At 36.3% G+C, this 18,115-nt stretch overlaps 4 protein-coding genes across 6 annotated transcripts in view; 3 read left to right on the top strand and 1 right to left on the bottom strand.

The window, feature by feature from the left end:
* Positions 1-91: 91 nt before the first annotated feature.
* On the bottom strand, positions 92-15,884 carry LOC100184975. 2 transcript variants are annotated; one of them, XM_026834300.1, is made up of 4 exons: positions 15,772-15,884; positions 13,230-13,397; positions 12,082-12,438; positions 92-277 (listed from the first exon to the last, which is right to left on the bottom strand). In XM_026834300.1, exons 1-4 carry the CDS (start codon positions 15,814-15,816, stop codon positions 251-253), a joined length of 597 nt encoding a protein of 198 aa, XP_026690101.1. In that variant the 5' UTR covers positions 15,817-15,884; the 3' UTR covers positions 92-250. The 2 variants fall into 2 exon arrangements, with proteins under 2 accessions (XP_026690101.1, XP_026690100.1); XM_026834299.1 differs by lacking the exon at positions 92-277 and having other exon boundaries at positions 11,401-12,438.
* LOC100182603 lies at positions 2,618-3,987 on the top strand. Its single transcript, XM_002124249.2, has 2 exons — positions 2,618-2,901; positions 3,100-3,987. Exons 1-2 carry the CDS (start codon positions 2,760-2,762, stop codon positions 3,918-3,920), a joined length of 963 nt encoding a protein of 320 aa, XP_002124285.1. The 5' UTR covers positions 2,618-2,759; the 3' UTR covers positions 3,921-3,987.
* LOC108949417 lies at positions 6,383-8,042 on the top strand. The gene is made up of 2 exons (XM_018811431.2): positions 6,383-6,614; positions 7,033-8,042. The coding sequence occupies exons 1-2, from the start codon at positions 6,410-6,412 to the stop codon at positions 7,857-7,859; spliced, it is 1,032 nt and encodes a 343-aa protein (XP_018666976.1). The 5' UTR covers positions 6,383-6,409; the 3' UTR covers positions 7,860-8,042.
* LOC100187361 (heme-binding protein 2-like) overlaps positions 9,010-18,115 on the top strand; it is a 21,611-nt gene continuing 12,505 nt past the window's right edge. The window contains exons 1-4 of one of the 2 annotated variants that reach the window (XM_002123766.5): positions 9,010-9,305; positions 9,704-9,839; positions 10,390-10,558; positions 10,930-11,310. In XM_002123766.5, coding sequence (XP_002123802.1) covers positions 9,222-9,305; positions 9,704-9,839; positions 10,390-10,558; positions 10,930-11,149 — 609 coding nt within the window. In that variant the 5' untranslated portion in view covers positions 9,010-9,221 and the 3' untranslated portion in view covers positions 11,150-11,310. Of the gene's footprint in view, positions 9,306-9,703; positions 9,840-10,389; positions 10,559-10,929; positions 11,311-18,115 lie in introns of those variants that run through there. The other variant, XM_026834308.1, reaches the window with a different exon arrangement.

Below are 18,115 nucleotides of genomic sequence, written 5' to 3'. Positions count from 1 at the left end.
TTCGTTAACACCGGGTTTCACACCTCGTGCCAGATTACGAGTTACCATCGTATGTTACTTTGTGCAGTAATTTTTTTCTTTTGTTCTTCTGTTTTTGATGTATGTCTGATAATTTAGACAACCCATTAGTAACCACTGGGTTGGAGCAATTGCCGTTAAGTGTCTTGCCCAAGGACACATACGCCCACAATGGTAGCAGCGTCGAGCCTTGAACCCATTACCTCTGGGTTACAGGCAGGCGCGCTATCCACTATACCATGGCGCCGGACATACACCAGCTTTTAAGTTATGTATTCTACTTTGTGTATTTAAAAAATAATGTGAACCGTCATAGCTATAATGCTATTACTTAGTAACAAAGAATCTGTTTATGGTTTGAATTACTTTATTTCTTTTTGTTAACAGCCACCAGGTTTGGTGAGGGTGTGTATTTTGCTTTGGAGTCATCCTATTCTCATCGGTATTGCAGCGGTGATGTTAGGCACATGCTTGTAGTGAAAGTACTTACAGGGGATTACTGCCTTGGCAAAGAAAAAATGAAGGAGCCACCCAAAATGGAGGGTACTGACCGTGTTTACCATAGCTTAGTCAACAATGTAAATGATCCGAAAATATTTGTTGTTTTTAACGACGCCAGTGCTTACCCAAAATATCGCATCACATACAAATAGTATTTCTAGAGATTTATTTTCGACTTGCTTTTCAGCTTTTGATTTAAGTAGCACTGGGCTTTCGTAATATACATCCAAAAGATATAACTTCTTTATCATTGCGAGACTGGGTAACAGCTGTTTCTACGCATCTTGTGTTTACTACAAAGTAACATGTTTGATTTTTTGCTATTGCATCTTTAACGATCAAAATAAAAAAATGTTGTACAGTATTGGTGTATTTTTAATTTACAATCGAACTAGTGATTAAGTTTCTAAGTCTATACTACTGTGACATTGTTTTTTGAGCGTAACTATGATAATGTATTAAATACAATAATCATTGCCATTAGAGTGGTTGTGTTTATATAATTGATGCAAAAATTTAATTGCTTGTCCTAGTCGAAATGGTTATTTTATAATCAACGTTGTTTTGCACTAAAAATATTTGCCCATTTAAAGTTACCCTAAAAGAAAAAGCTAAGAGCTTCAAATTAAAATATGTTATTTGTAAAAAGAGTTTGCTTGTACAAGTTCTTGTGTTAGTGGTCAGTTAATGTATTATTAAAACTTCACTCTTTTGAACGTCTTCTGCCTTCGTCTGTCTTTTCTTACGAATTTGCATATTTGTCCGTGTGGTAGCACCGTGGTATGGCATAGACATATACGTCTTTCCGGGTAATTCGTGCATAAGAAACGAGGTAGCGTTTGCAAGGCGTCGTATCAGTTCTCGGAACTAAATACTAGTATTTATTTTGTATTGTAACATTGCACGGGACATGTAAAATAAACGACCGCAGGTTTTTTGAACGGTAAATGTTGGTCCGTACATAGGAGCAAATTCAACACACCGTGATATCAGGTATTGCAACCTTTGAGGAGTCACTAGGGGTATAAGGCTAGTGCCTGTACGCGAGTGAATTTTGCCATTAAGACTGACCAGTGGTCGTATAATAATACCATTCAGAGGGTGTTCATTTTGATTCAACCAGTCTTGCCTATTACTTCTCAGAAGAGTTGTAGCCATAGACTTGAGTTTAAATGAAGTATATAGTATGGCAGTTGTTGGCGTTCGGAGAAAAGAACTTTTACTATAGACTGACCTTTTTAGAGGACCTATATCGGGTTGGTGACAGCTTATCTATAACTCTTGGTTGCAGACTGCCTGTCCTTCATTGCATAAGCCTTTTCCCACATCTATATATAAGTCAGTGGCTCAAACAGTCACGCAATTGATAAAGTGGGTTGGGCAGGTTGATTTTCATTCCTTTTTTTGTTCCATTTGGTCGGAAACAAAGAAAATTTTTTTAGCTCTAAAAGTTTTTACAGCTCCAAAAGAATGTTGTTAATTGTCCAAAAGACGATCAATAAACATTGGATTCACATGCGAATGCCATTCCATCTTAGTACTATATCTCTGCTTGCATTTCTCCTTAAAATGTTCTCCCGCATGTTAACTTTAAAACATAAGCGTATACAAAGAAAAGCAAACTAAACTTTTTTGCAATTAAAATATCTGCACGCATCATACATATCACACGTTCAAAAACACACATGTTTTTAAGTACACGTTTTTAACCGACCGTTCGATTACTGTTCTAATTTGAATGTATAGACTATAGAGTGAACCCGTTGGATGCAAAAAATGCGTATATATTTACCATTTTATACTGTGAAGCGTAGAATTGAATTTACATGCAACTGTAAGTAAAATAATGCACATGTCTGTTGTGCATAGCAGATCTATAGTTGTCCAAATTTAGATACTGTGTCATACGTACACAACACTGCATAGTTTCGACATTAAATATGTATATGCACAAAATGATTTAATCGATTGAAAGCAATAGGTGCTAGCAATGCGTCACTGCTGAGGAAGTAATATAGTCGGCCGTTTCACCCCTCTGCTGTTGACAACTAAATTAAGCGACTGATGCGTGTGAAAGTTTGTCATAAGATGGTTACCTAACTTTAGCAAGAAAATATGCGCTTATGTACTAAAATATGCACTAACCAAGCCAGAGTACTGTTTCTAATGATACTTTTTATTCAGGGTAGAATAAGGTTTTAAATAGGTATACCAATGCAATTGCTGTTTAAATAAGTGCAATGGAAAATAATCAAACTGATTCTATTGGTACGTGGGATAGCGAAAAAGTTGCATCTCTCGTACTTGCTTTCGCAGCTGCACCGCTGGTTCTTTACGTCACAATTTCAATGATTATTTATTCAATTCGAAAAGAACTAAAATGTAAATTGGTTGTATATTTGGTTATTTTATTTAAAACTTGTATATACGGAACTGTATTCTGTAAATAACGTAACGTATATTCTACGGTTGTTGTTATATACTAGAAATAAAAAGCTATCAAACACAAGCAGCTATAACAAGCTTTTTTTGCCAGAAACCAGTTTTTAAGAGTAATGTAAATATACTTATGTTTTACAGCCGATCAGGTTTACCGCCGCAAATACAACATATTGATGAAAGTGTTAAGCATTCTTGGTGGATTTTCTGTACTGAGTTTTAATGTGGTTCAAATGCCATTCGTGGTCCGATTGCCGATGGGTTACTGTCCAGTATACGAAAGTTTGAGGGTGATCTTTTTTGGCCTTGGTATACTGAGCACGTACGGCGTGTTTTGGGTTCGAATGTTGACTACGTTCTACTTAGACCCGGTGCTGAAGGAAAACATAGGACGATGGCTGCATATATTCAGTAGGGTGACATTTGTAGTACTTTTAATCGGAGCCGCCGCTTCTACTGGGCTATTTCTGTCGCCGCTAAGGTACAGATGGAACCCAACTGGTTGTGCTGTTGACAAGACAATTGATGTTGGTACAAAATGGGGGATCGTAGCACTTACAACATTTGTGTGCCAGGCATCCCTTTTGTTCTACTTTATATACCCAATCTACATGCACCGTCGACGAATGCTAACTCAGGGAATTGAGCAAAATAACGCCATGCCGTTAGTGAAGCAATTAGCCATTACAATGGCAGTATGCGTTGTAATAAATGTCGTTTGCTACAGCGTTGTCATTGTTTACAAAAGCCCAATGGTGTTCCTATCTCACTTAGCGCTAAACGTAAACCTACTTGTACACCTATCCGCACTGTTATATTCTTTCACCGACTGGAAAAGGGTTATGACTCCAACATGCTTCTTTGAAACCGACCTACAACGCTCGATCAGTACAGTGAGCAGTTCTGCTGGAACACTGCCGCGTCTGGTTAGTTCCGTGAAACGTGTTTCCAGCATAACATGATTTATTTTGTGTTTAATCAATTTTTGGCATTTTCCGATTTTTACAGTATTATAAATAAATTATTTCGAAAAAATTATTTGTGTTTCAATTTATTGCTTGTTGCGTACTGTGACTACAGACTGAATATGGACAGTTTTAGCAAAGTATAATTCATTTAAGGGGTCAGACAGTTGTGATAATTCAGCAAAAATCACGTCAACAAAATTTTTAGATTTCCCACACTTTTCCCAGTATTGTATAAACATAACATGGCTGTGGTAAATATCACCATTTCATGGTCCCATTTTTTTTTGTTACGTACCATTGGTTATTTAAGGTCGTAATTTTTACTGAGCTAGTGTATACTGAGGACGTTTACGAATGCTGTAAATGTAAGAGGTAGCTTTGTTAATAGCGTATCCATATGGGGTATCAGATGATATACCGTTACTAATACTAATATTTCATGCTTGTATATTGGACAGTTAACAATTCTCTTTTAGAGTCGCGGTGCTACGGTTATTTTTTTTTGTATAAAAATTCCTTGTTATTTTACAGAATAAGACGAAAAAAATAATGAAAATGCGTTTCATTTGTCCCAACCTACGTTATATAGTAGGGTGGGGGGAGATGGGACACCTTTAGCACATAATATCCAGATATCCTGATCGTGTTTTAAACAACTAACAACGGTCTATGAGACTCATGGGGACATAGTTTCTTATTTCTTTGAATGTTCTTTGTTTACTACTATATGGGACGAGAAAATAGAGTTAAAATGTGTCCCATCTTCCCCCATCCTACTGTATAAGTGTTTTTTTATTATTTTGAATTGTGCTTAGACCGTTATCGTAATTTAAATGTGTGTGTTTTCCAGTTGGTTAAAACACGTATACCATACTTACGTTGTAACACGAAGTGCTTACAACTCTTCACGAGAACTTTTGTTTAAAAAATGATACTGCCGCATAATGATAAACTATTATAGTCCGAATTGATAAAATTTACACACGCAGATTAAAGCTGTTTGCAACTTTCTATAAGGCTATTTTTATAAGAGGATTGGCCACGCGTCAATATTAAAATGTCGTATATAACTTATGTTGTGGCAATATACATGTTTTTTGGTAGCAAACAGCGAACATTTAATTTAAGAATTGTATATAACGGTATCTTCACGGTTTTTGTATTGAGTTGGTAATTGTTAAAAACACGATTCGGACATTTAGGATAAAAGTGCTAAGGGTGTTCTATCTTACCCCATAACAATATATATAGCGGAATATGTGCTGTGTCACGGACATATATACGCATGTTATGCCTATAAGTGCACCCCGGAAGAATTCTCGAAATACTGGTTATATTTAAACTATGCTTGTACTGAACACATGTTACATAGAAATAGCAAGGGTAGATGAAAAACACATTATCGTTCTTGTATAGTTAGACAGCCCAACATACTGTCGTGGCAATGTATTTAATAAAGTTCTTGGCCTGATGTAGCGTATATAGGAAATAATGTAACGCAGCAAAATAGCACAATGTACCCTATATAGGCCCTGTTAAAAATATACAGGCAGAAAGGGTTGTTTATAACGCTATCAAGTGTTAGACTATGTAGATATTATTTTTTTAGTTTTTAATTAAGGTACGGCATGTATTTGTAGGTTTTGAATAGTTGGCAGTATTGCACATGCGCACGAAACGCTGACCCCTAAATTTCGGTCTTATTATATAGTAGGGTGGGGGGAGATGGGACACCTTTTTATTCAATTTCTCGTTTGGTAGTAAACAGGACATTCAAGAAATTATGAAACCTCACGATTCCCATAGACCGTTATTATTTGTTTAAAACACGATCAGGAGGTTTGAATATTATCTGCTAACGGTGTCCCATCTTACCCCACTCTACCATAAATTTAAAAGTTTGTTTTTATTAAATAACTTTAGTTTTTTTATATGAAGGTGCTACCTTACGTTTTATATTTGTTGATGTAAGTTTGTTATGGCAGTAGATTGTCTAGACTCTATAGACATGATTGCTCCGAACATCCGGTAATTTTCTCTTTTGAGGTGACGTAATACAGAACTGCCTGTCGACGTTTTAAAAAGTATCGCATATAGCAATGTAAGATTAATTATACGCTTCCCAGTTTAGACAGATTACTATGTTTTAAAGCTAAGTGTTGTTTACATCCCAGATTAGTTTATTAAGGATCTTGACAGGTTATATTATATATGGAGGGTGGAAGATGGGACACCTTTTGCACATAGTATCCAAATATCCTTATTGTGTTTTAAACAATTAACAACAGTGTATGGGAGTCGTGGAGATATAGTTTTATAGTTCTTTAAATGTTCTTTGTTTGCTACTAAATGGGACGAGAAAATTAAAATGTGTCTAATCTTCCCCCACCCTACTGTATAACTTATACATTTATAAAATAAAAATGTATTTACCAGTTTGCAGGTGTAACTTTATACAAAAAAACTGTTTTAAATAAGTCGAAATGATGACCACCGTACCGACTTCTCGCAGCAGCAACGTAACAGGTGTAAAGAGCTTAACAGTCACGACCAGCAGTCTGCATGATACTTGGATTTATTCCGAGTGGCTGGCAGCAGAAATCTTAGCAATATTCATGTGCGTTGTTGTATTGTATTTTACAATAGCCATGTTATGCTGCGGGATTTTTCAACTCAACACAAAAACAGGTCGGATTTAAACTTTGTCTTGATGGATGAATGATGTTATCAGTTTATTTTGTTGGTGGTGTGTATTTGGTTGGGTGAGATGGTTTTTTTGGGATTTTTATCCCAAAAATGGGGATTTTTATCCTATTTTCTTGTTCCATTTTGTATTAAACAAGGAATTAACAGAATTAAACAAAACCGCATCTTTACGACTTCTAAAAGGCGTTGTTAATCAATTAAAACACTATAGTATAATGAAATATATTTAAGTGCTAACAATATCCTATTTTACCCAACAATATTATATAGTAGGGTAGGGCTAGATTGGACACATTTTCATTCTTTTTCATTCCAATTGGTTATAAGCAAAGTACATTCAAAGAATTATAACACCGTTGACTTAAGACTCCCATATTAATACACTTATTTTCACCTTTAGGTAAAGAGTTAGTATTCAGCCGGATATTACACGCAATGTGTATGTTATGCGGTTTATGCTGCTTGGTGTTCAATGCGGTGCAAATCCCAATGATTAGCTCAATCTACGAACCGTATTGCTATTACTACGAAAAAGTTCTTGTAGTGACGTTCGGTTTGGCTGTCATGTCGACGTATTTGGTTCTGTGGCTTCGCATGCTCAGTGCATTCTATATGAATCCTGTTGTATCCTCGAACATTCCCAAAAAGTTAAGGTACTTTGCCTTCGGTACCTGTGCAGTGATACAGGTTATGATCGCAGTTTACATTGGCGTGTTCCTTGCAACGCAGCCGTACAAAACATTTGAAAAAGGCTGCTTAAAAGTTGGCTCCTTCGGCACTGGAATCATAAAATGGGCCATTGTCGGTACAACTACAGCTTTGGGCCAAGGATGTTTACTGTTTTATTTCATTTACCCGCTGTATATGCACAGAAGAAACATGCTGTCAAGTGGTATTAACGAAAAATCCACCATCCCGCTGATTAAGCGTTTAGCATTAATGATGACGATATGCGTCGTCGTTTCCTTTCTTTGTTACCTGATTTTGATTGTACACACTACAAAGTACACCTACGTCAAACATATACTGCTAAGCATTATAGTGCTAGTACATTTACTGACTGCATACTCACAAACCTTTCCTATGTGGATTGGTTATGTAGCCCCCTGTCTTAAAAAGTATCTCCGTACTAGTGATGCCAACAGTACCTCCCAAGCTCGTACCTCCCACACCAGCGCTGGTAACGTTGAGTTTTCTGGGCCAGTCACTCGAGTTACTAACGCTTAGCGTTTTCCAAACGTTTATTCATCCTTTTTTTGGTATTGGTAAAATACCTGCTAAATTTAGGTATTAAAGATATTTTGATTTGAAATAGGACATAAAGGCATTTTCAGTAATATATATATATATAAAACTGTGGGGTAAGATGGGATTTTTATAGCATCTGATCCTATGTTTGCTGATTGTGTTTTTTTTTGAATAATTAACAACGCTCTTTTAGAGTAGCGGTGTTACGGGTATTTAATTCTGTAAAGGTGTAAATATTCTTTGTTAAAAAAAAGAGCAAGAAAAAGTGGAAAAAAAACGTCCCATTTTACCCCAACCTACTATAAACTATTTTTTATTTGAAATATGGCATAATAACTGTCTTCGGTAATTTAAACATCTAACAAAGAAATTCTCACAATAAAACAAATTTTATTTACGTCATGCATTTAACAAATTACGTATCCCCGGTTCTCATTTAATTTACATTTTCAGAGAATTCTTAATATAGTTTTATATACGTTGCTTTTGATATTATACTGCTGTTTTACGTTAGGTGTTGTTGGACTTAAATGATATACTGCCTATACTTCACGTTCAATTGTTCAACCAGTTTTTGTTGTGTTTAAATTAAAGCGAATCTGTGAATAATAAATAAACACAAACTGTAGCTTTTTGGATCCGTTTGATTTGAACAATACGGTAGCGTATGTGACCGACCACAAAAGGAAGCCATTTTATAATGACGTATACACGACTGTTACATAACACTGAGTGTTACGTAACTAACAGTAAAGGTTGTGCGATGGCGTGTTTTGTTTGCTGAGGATAGCTGTACGCTTAAATCTAAGGGAAAATTTGCAGTGGCCTACTCAATACATAGACTAGGAAAATAACTAAACAGTTTAGAAAATCAGAGGCCTATTGACGCGAATAGTGGTCATTATAATATATTTTCTCCTATTTTCTGAGCAGTTTAGATGTATTCCTCGACTGTGTATTGACAATAGGGCATATGATACAAGTCAGCTCTTGAGTGAGATCCATGTCGGCTGCAAGCAATTATAATAATTGGCCTGCCGAGTGCTAAGTGTACAGGGGGTAGTGCTACTATACAATCAACGTTTTTCGTTTGCATTTACAGCAACAGTGATTTGTAGCATTTTAAACGCTCGAAAGGGGTTTTAACAGCCAAGCACGGTTTAGTGTAGAATAGTAATAGTTCCTGTGTCAGTTGCTTGCCATGAGAAACATTGTACAGTGCATACTGATGTCACGGTAATCAATTTTCCTTTCCGTTTACAGCAGCCATCTGTAAAATTTTAACAGCAAAACACGATTCAGCGTAGAATAGTAACAAAGTTTTTGCGTAGGAAGATTGCAATGGGCAACCAACCAAGCTTTGAAAGTGGACAGTATAACGGATACCAACAACCGGAGTTCGTTTTAGCAGATAATCAACCAGAGGTAAATATATATATATGATGTCAATCCACCGGTGTTTTATTTAATTATCTATATGCGTGTAATACTGTAAATCGTGATTAGGGCATGTGGTGTTACAACATGGCTAAACCGTGTTGCGTTTTGAATATAGAAACGAATCATATATAGCACTTGTTGCGGTAACACCGTGGAGTAGGATCGGATGTTTCCTATAATTGTATTTCTTAAATTCGCGACTCTCTTTTAGAGCATTAAGACGGTTATAGAATTCTGTAACATTCTTTGTTTTAGAATTCTGTAAACATTCATTCTTTTGTTTACTACCAAATGGGGCAGGAAAAGAGAATAAAAACATGTCCTATCCTAAACACCTCACGTCACTATATATTTGCCAAAGAGTTTTACGATGCCTTTTATAGGATGGGTCATACCAAGTTCGCCATTATAAAAGAGCAAAGTGGACAAGCACTAAAACTACATCAGAGGACCACTATGGCGCTGGAAGAAGCGCGTTTCGTTCACTTTTTAACTACATTCGTGGTGAAAATGCAACAAGTAAGCTGTCGACTTACCTAAAGGCGACCTGTATATACATGTTGAATTGAATTTATGCTAAAAATAGTATAGTACTGTGGGGAAAGACGGGACACTTTAGCACATAATATCCAAATATCTTGATGTGTTTTATAAACAATTAACAACGGTCCATGGGAATCGCAAGGAGGCGGTGTAATAATTCTTTGAATGTTCTTTTCGTTTAATATCAAATAAATTGGGACCAGAAAAGAGAACGAAAAGGTTTTCATCTTCCCCCATCCTACTATATATAAAGTACATGGTTGTCCTTCTTCTATATATAGGTCAGTATACTTCACATGGAAACGCTTCACAGGAAACCCGTCGTTTTTTAAAAAAATGAACGCATGTAACAACTAATATGGTTACGAAAGATAGTATCCGACGTAGCTTTTGTAAAAATAAACATATTCAGTTTCTGCCAAATACCGCTTTAGACATATCATATTTCTATTTAGAAAAAAATCAATTGTTTCACATATTTTCGTTTTTTATTAATTAGGTTTCCGAATCAATTTCGTTTTTTCAGGTGACAAGATTTCAATGACGGTACCAGTCACCATTCAAAAACCAGAAGAGAGCAAATCTGATTTTGTAACTTCATTTTATGTCCCAACCGATCACCAGAATTCGCCGCCCGAACCCAACAACCCAAATGTATTTACTCAAACAAGAGAAGACGTTACAATCTATGCAAGGTACCTGGTAATTCTTAGTATATGTCACGGTTCATATGCGTAGTTTTAATTAAGTGTCAAGGCACTTTAATGTATTTGTCTTGTACAGCTTGTTGTTACACGGCTCGTAATTTTTCTGTAGTCGCAATTGCTTGTATTTCAATGGTTTGTAGTTCAAGTCAGATAGCTGCAGCCGTAAGCTATCCGTGGTACTAATTTTTAAACAGAACATAAACTGTGTTTCGGGCAAAATGTGTAAACATTTAGTTTTACGAAGAAAAAGATTTTGCATGTTGCGGGCATGCATGTCATGGTTCTCTTTTAGTAGCTTCTATATGTATTGTTTAAGACTTGTGTGTCTTCTTGTACATAGAATTTTTTTATGCGCGCAGAGTGTTTAGCGGGTTCGCCAAGGAAGCAGATTATCAACGCGAGATCAAAGCGCTTCGTAGCGACCTCCAGCGGCATGGAGTAACCGAAGAAATGACCGATAATTCGACTTACGTTTGTGCGGGTTATGACAGCCCGTTTCGGCTATTAAATCGGCGAAATGAAGTTTGGGTGATTGGCAATAGTTTGGAAAAAGTTGGTTGCGAACAAACGACTGAGTAATAGTTTTGAGTTTATATTTTCAGTGTTGTGATGTTCTAATAGGCCCCTGGTAGTACCCTGTTACTTGTGCATTATGTTGTTGTAATTTCATATGATCTATAAATAATACAGTGACTTTATTGTATGACGAAAAACAGCTCAATACATTATTTATATTGCTTCGTTTTACGTGGAATAATTAGCGACGCAAAATGTAGTTGTCTGGAAACGAAGCGTGGCTTTACAAAAGGTCCTACAAAATTTGCATCGTATTGAATTCACACTTTATTTGCAAGCACATACATAGTACGCAAAATCAAATATTAAAAAGTAGAAAAATCGCTACACAATGTCGCCTTGACAAATAACGCAAAAATTTGGGAAAAATAAGTTTTTCATATTTTTGATTTTTTTATCTAAATACAAACACGATGAAAGCAAACACAACGTTATGACTTGTATACTGCATGAGATTTCGGCAGCGAATGTAAGAGTAATTGTATAGTCCAATGAGGGGAGATTGGACACCTTCAGCCCATAATATCCCTATATCCCAGTCTTTCGGAACTTTTCAAAAAAAATATGTACTTTGTTTACCTTCATATAAGAAAAGAAAATGGAATGAAAAGGTGTCTTATCTCCCCCCACCCTACTATACTAGCAAAATAAGGAGCGGACCAGTTCAAAACACGGCTGCAACTTGCGAAACCATGATAACTCAACGCTGCAACAAAAGTTCTTATATCTTGGTATTTTGCTCCACAGTAAATACACTAGAATAGAAAACTACAACAAAATTTCACCAAGCAGTTTTACGTAGCGACCGGTATCTTGTTTACCGACCGTTCGCCGTTGAATGAGGCTGGTTTTGAACTCGGTATCTCTGAGTTATCACGCGACGAAAGGCCAAGAATTCGACGTTTTCGTTCCTCGTCTGTGGCAATGGGGTGTTCTGTACTCTGCTTTGATTTTGTAAAAATGACTTTTGTTGTCTCAGTTTTAGGCGGGGCATCCTTAAGCGACTCAAAGGCGCCGACAGCGGCGAGAACGTTCTTTCTAGGTGGCGGCAGATAGCTTTTGACTTCGCTTTCCTGTTCTCTAGCTTTATAAGCCACTATGGGCTCGTTTTCTATACTAGAGGTCGGTGAAGCACCGTTGGAATTATTCCGGTTATGCGTGAATACCTCCGCAGTGACGTCATTCGTGACGTCATGGGCCATAGTAGGACCGTCAGTTAGGGTAACAGAATTTCCGTTGAAAAAATCTTGCGACCGCTTTTCCTCAATAAATATTTCCATATCTTCTACGCTCTGAAAAGCAAAATCCATCGGTCAGTTATTTTGTATGTATAATAGGGTGGGGAAAGATGAGACACCTTTTTATTCTGTTTTCCCGTCCCATTTGGTAGTAAACAAAAAACAATTAAAGAATTGTAAAACTGTATCCTCGCGACTTCCATAGACCATTGTTAATTGTTTAAAAACGATCAGGATATTTAAATATTATGTGCAAAAGATGTCCCATCTTTCCCCATCCAACTATATATTAATCGATTAACTACGTTCAGTGGTATTGGTTTGGGTTATAAATGTGTACGATGACAGGCACTTGTTATGATCCAGTTATTAAACGAAAACCACTTCACTAAACCAACTGAAGATCGGAACTTTATTCGCCTGGTACTATGGTATTGGAATATATGAATTCAAAGCTGTGTTGGCGTATATGAAAACAGAGTTGCGGCCTACGCTGTGGTTTTGGGTTTCGCAGAAATAATCATTAAAAATTCTGTGTCCTCCCGCTCATGTTTTTGCCAAGATGTATAGTAGGGATGGTAGGACACATTTAGCGCATGATATCCAAATATCCTGATCGTGTTTTAAACAATTAACAACGGTCTAGAGAAGTCGTGAGGATATAATTTCATACTTCTTTGAATGTTCTCTTTTTCTAACAAATGGGGGGAAAATTGAATGAAAATGTGTCCTATCTCCCCCACCCTACTATATATAAGATTATAGAAAACGGTAAGACCATTTAGTTTTTTTACACAAAGTTTAAAATCAAATATTTTCCTAATAATTAAAGAATAGCCACTTACCCCTAAGTATTTTTCATCATTAAAAATCTGTGGTGGCATCGCCCGCTGATTACCACATTCGTCTCGCATCTTTTGCTTGATCAACGGGTCAGTTGTAATGTCCACCCACTGCGATTCAAGCTTCAGACTTTCAATTATGTTCCGTAGTCGCGTCTGCTCGCCGTCTACCTACAAACAATGGGTGAACATGACGTAACATAGGTTTTGTTGTACCAGTCGCGCTTGAAGTAAGCGGTCCATGTTTTAACCCAACTTCATATAGAAATTTGTGTACAATTCTCTTTACCTTAAATTAAAACCTGTCTCAAATCGTACTTCCTATATAAATAATACAACACTATCATACAAAAGCTTGGCGGGACTGTTATGATTCAAGCGACCATTTCCACAGGAAGTGCGTTTCTCACTACCCAAAGGTTTATTGTACCAGTTTATTATAAAGGCGCCAACCTTTGACCGGTCGTATGCTGCATGGGTTGTATGTCACGTGATCACCAAATCCGATTTTACAAAATCCGAATACAATATTTCCGCTCTGATTACTATTTAAAACGAAGTATTAAGTTTGTTTTAATCTAGTAACTGTGGGGGAAAAGGAGATACTGTTGGCACCTAAAACCCATATTTCTGATCCTTTTTTACAATTAACGTCGCTATTTTTAGAGTTGCGGGACTACGGTAATATAATTCTGTAGGAATTCTACGTTTACTACCAAATGGGACAAGAAATAAGAATAAAAACATGTCCAAACTTACCCCACTATACTATTTTGTGTGTAAGTTCAATGTACAATAGCAAAGAAAATCGTTCGTCCGTGTTATAAGTCTCCAATATTTGAAACATAATCAATATGACGTCAGTTTAATGGCCTCCCGGGTTCAACGCGTTTCCAAAACAATAGATCGAAATATTGGAACTGTGTTTCCAGATTATTTCGCTCGTAGTGAAGACTGTGTATGTTTGTAATTTAATGGGCAACACTGTTCGACACAGGCGCCTAGGGAGTATGTATTATGTATTGTAGGAATATGTGAAATTCCTTTATGTATACGTGCTACGGTGAAATTTTGGGCATGCATGATGCTTGTACTAATCTACAAATGTCAATTGGTGTTCATAAGGTGAAATTCGTTGCATAAGAATAAAAGATTATAATATATTAAAAACAATCCAGTTTTGCCCGTTTTTTGCGCTTTTAAGATTTCGTATAAAAATATATGCGCTTCTAATAGCAGTATAGGGTTGGGTAAGATGGGACACGTTTATATTCATCTTTTTCCGTCCCATTTTTAAGGAAAACAAGAAAAGTTACAGAATTATATAACCGTAACCTGACAACACTCTAAAAGAGCGTTGTTAATTGTTCAAAAAAAGATCAGGAAATATGGGATTTGGGTGCTAACAGTATCCAAACTTGCCCCACAGTATTATATAACGTGTAAGTCATTTGATTTTAACCATTAAAGCCTATAACGCTATACCAAAGGACAAATGCGAAATATAGGCAGTAACTGTGAAATAAAATTTAACTACCAGCGTTCAGACTACCAGCTATTGGCAGAGAGCTGGTTTGAAAATAAATAGAACGCTGACGTTCAAGTGCTCTTATCCAAACAGCGTGGTTTAAAAGCTCGTGTATTATTGCTTAGCTGTGTATCTATTTTACTTTTGGAGTTGTATTTTGACATATACGTCTTATAAACTGTATAGTGCTGTGGGGTAAGATGGGACACCTTTAGTACATACTATCTAAATATCCTGATCGTATTTTAAACGATCAACAACGGTTTATGAGAGTCGTGAGGATATGGTTTTATAATTCTTTGAATGTTCTTGGTTTACTACCAGATGGGACGAGAAAATAGCTACCAAATTGGACAAGAAAACAGAATGAAAAAGTGTTCCATCCTCTCCCACCCTACTATACTTTAAACATGTTGCATAAATTTGTGAATTGGTATATTTTGCATTCCAAAACTTTAATTGCAGTTATCTACATAGAGCACTGGCACTACCGTTGAAAAGATTAGTTTATCCTCAATGAAATATTAACGAGAGTAAACCCACGTTGTAAATAATGCATACTTGATCATTGCGAGATATTGCATAACTGGATCGTTGCTTTATTGCAAATTGAGTATGGAATGAATTTGTTGTAAGAAAACTGTTTAGGTTTTTATTTTCAGTTTTATTTAACGTATTGTATGGATTATAACTAGACCTATTGTGTGTTATCTGTATTCTCCTTCAAAACTGGCACAAAACACACCCCATTGACGTAAAGAAGTAAACTGACACGAGCGAAAAACAAACAGTGATAAATTGTTTATCAGCCAGTGTTAAACTCCAGCAAACAAGACGTTCAAGTCTATCACAATACAGTTTTTTGCTCCTATTTCAAACGCCGTCAATGTATTGTATTTATTAAGCCGCCACAACAAATCGAATTTGGTTTTCTATTCAATTATTTTGAACGGCCAGACAAAACGGTAGTTCTCTAAAACTTCAAAAGCGTTGTGCAAAGTACAGTAACTGACTTACCTTGCGATTGCCGGTCACACTGGCCCAGTATATACGAATCACCATATTGTAGTTTTCTCAAACAGTTCAGTTTACAAATAATAAACGCAGTACATGTACAATACTAAACGTCTGAAAGGCATAATACTCTTAAATCTTCAGTACTGTTATTAAACCCTATTCAATGACCTCGTTTCAACCGCGGCGGATTATATCACGAGAAGCAATAATTACTAACGATTCGTTCTTAAACTGAAGTAATTGTAATAATAAACCCGTATATAATATCAAACAAGCGCCATTACAGGCCTATTCTAAAACAACCAGGTTTAAAAAACATGTACACGCGCAAATGTACGCGCACACAGCGCTTTAATGGTCATAATACTGATTAATTTGGCAAACAGTTTAACAAGTCGATTGCCCTAAATGCGTCAAAACTGTAATACATTTACGCAGTATTGTACGTACACAATTTTTACACTGATAATACCAAATACGTTTACATACATCACTAGCTTTAATTCTGTTAAAGCATTACGCTTTTGTAAGTTTTGCTGAACCGATAAATTAACATAGAACTAAAACACAGAGTGTAATCTAAAACTCTGCCTGTTTTGCCAAGGTTCACTCCTTATGATACACGTCCTTGAACAGTCTCTCCCTTGTTTTTACTTTCAATATTACATTAGGCACTTATTTCGAATACGGACGTTCTTATAGCTCCACCTGTAACCAGCGCAGTAAATTATTAACGAACTCATTGTTATATCGTTCCCTTGCCTCGAAGTTAACGATGAAATTTCCAACTACGGTGTTTGCAGAGTGTTATGAGTGAAACCCAACGTTCTAACCGTCCTCGTTTAAAAGTGCTGGAAAAGAGAAAAGAACGCTGGAAACCTAGGGCAGTACGCGAAAAAGGCGCCCGTTTCTATTATTGCGATAAGGATTGAATTACCTATTGTCACACAGCGGCAGAATTCGAAATTTCGTTTTAAATTGGAGATAATTTTCTAAATAAATGGAAAAGTGTGTTTACACTCGCCGGTTACTTTATAAGCTGTTTACTGTACGGTAGTTAAACACACTGACCGATAGCTATTTCGTCAACTTAGTACATTAAGTCAACATAAATGTAACCTGTATTTGCCAAATCAATTTATCACTGGACAGTAAATAAAACGGCAAAGGTAAAATGCTAGTCAATATAAATGTAACCTATTTGCCAAATCAATTTATCACTGGCCAGCATTTAAAATAAACAGCACAAATAGAATCGAATGCTAGCGTTGAATTACGCCTAATAATCACAACATAGTAGGGTGGGCGAAGATGGGACACCTTCAGCAACCATATTCAAATATCCTGATCGTGTTTTAAACAATTATACAGATGTATAATTCTTTGAACTTTCTTTGTTTAATACCAAATGGGACGATAAGATAAAAAAATGGTATCCCATCTTCCCCCGCCCTACTATATATCCAGGCAATCATTCATATCCAACTGTAATATCTTCTAAAATGCCATTAATTATAAATCATCTTAGGAAATAAGCAACGTCCTTCAGCACCAAAATAACCGTTCACATTTCTTTAACGTAAAAGGTTTTGTTTTGTTTTCCCGAGTTTCAAAACCACGGTAACCATGTGCGTGCAGACAAGCGTGTCCATCATGTACCAATCGGAAACAATGGTTATAATTATGTTTCCGATAGCTACTGGCTACAAATTTTAAGTTCCGTAAACAAGTCTGCCCTATCTGTTTGCCATGTTGCGAATATTTTGTGTTTTAGTAGGTACGTTTTTGTTTGACATTTTTACTCAAGTAGTTTTTACCCGTAGCACATTTAATAACTGTTGCTGCCAATTCCCTTCTCTTCGTTGCCGTATTTGAAGACATATATATATAGTAGGGTAGGGGAAGATGGGACACCATTAGCACATAATATCCAAATCCCTGATCGTGTTTTAAACAATTAACAACGGTCTATAAAAGTCGTGAGGATAAGGTTTTATATTTCCTTGAATATTCTTTGTTTACGACCGAACGGAACGAGAAATTATAATGAAAAGGCATCCCATCTTCCCCCACTCTACTATACAAATTTATGTTATGTTTTAACTCGATTTAGCCTGCTTCTTTCCGAGAAAACGACTTACTGAGACATTTCTAAATCAACTAAAAATAAAACCAATAGAGTAACGACTGCTAGGCAATGTTCTGTAAGCACATCACTTGCTGTTTAGATTTCTTTCCAATAAAGTTTTAACTGGTGGTGCTGACACACAAACCAATGAGAGTGCCGAGAGAGTAGCATTGTGCTGTGGTAGGCTTAGTGTGAATAATACCCACCAGGGAACCT

The sequence above is a fragment of the Ciona intestinalis genome, chromosome 4 (genome assembly GCF_000224145.3).
Source record: "Ciona intestinalis chromosome 4, KH, whole genome shotgun sequence".
In the NCBI taxonomy this organism is placed as follows: Eukaryota; Metazoa; Chordata; class Ascidiacea; order Phlebobranchia; family Cionidae; genus Ciona; species Ciona intestinalis.
Note: the sequence above shows the minus strand (reverse complement) of the source record. Positions and strands in the feature narration are given on the sequence as shown.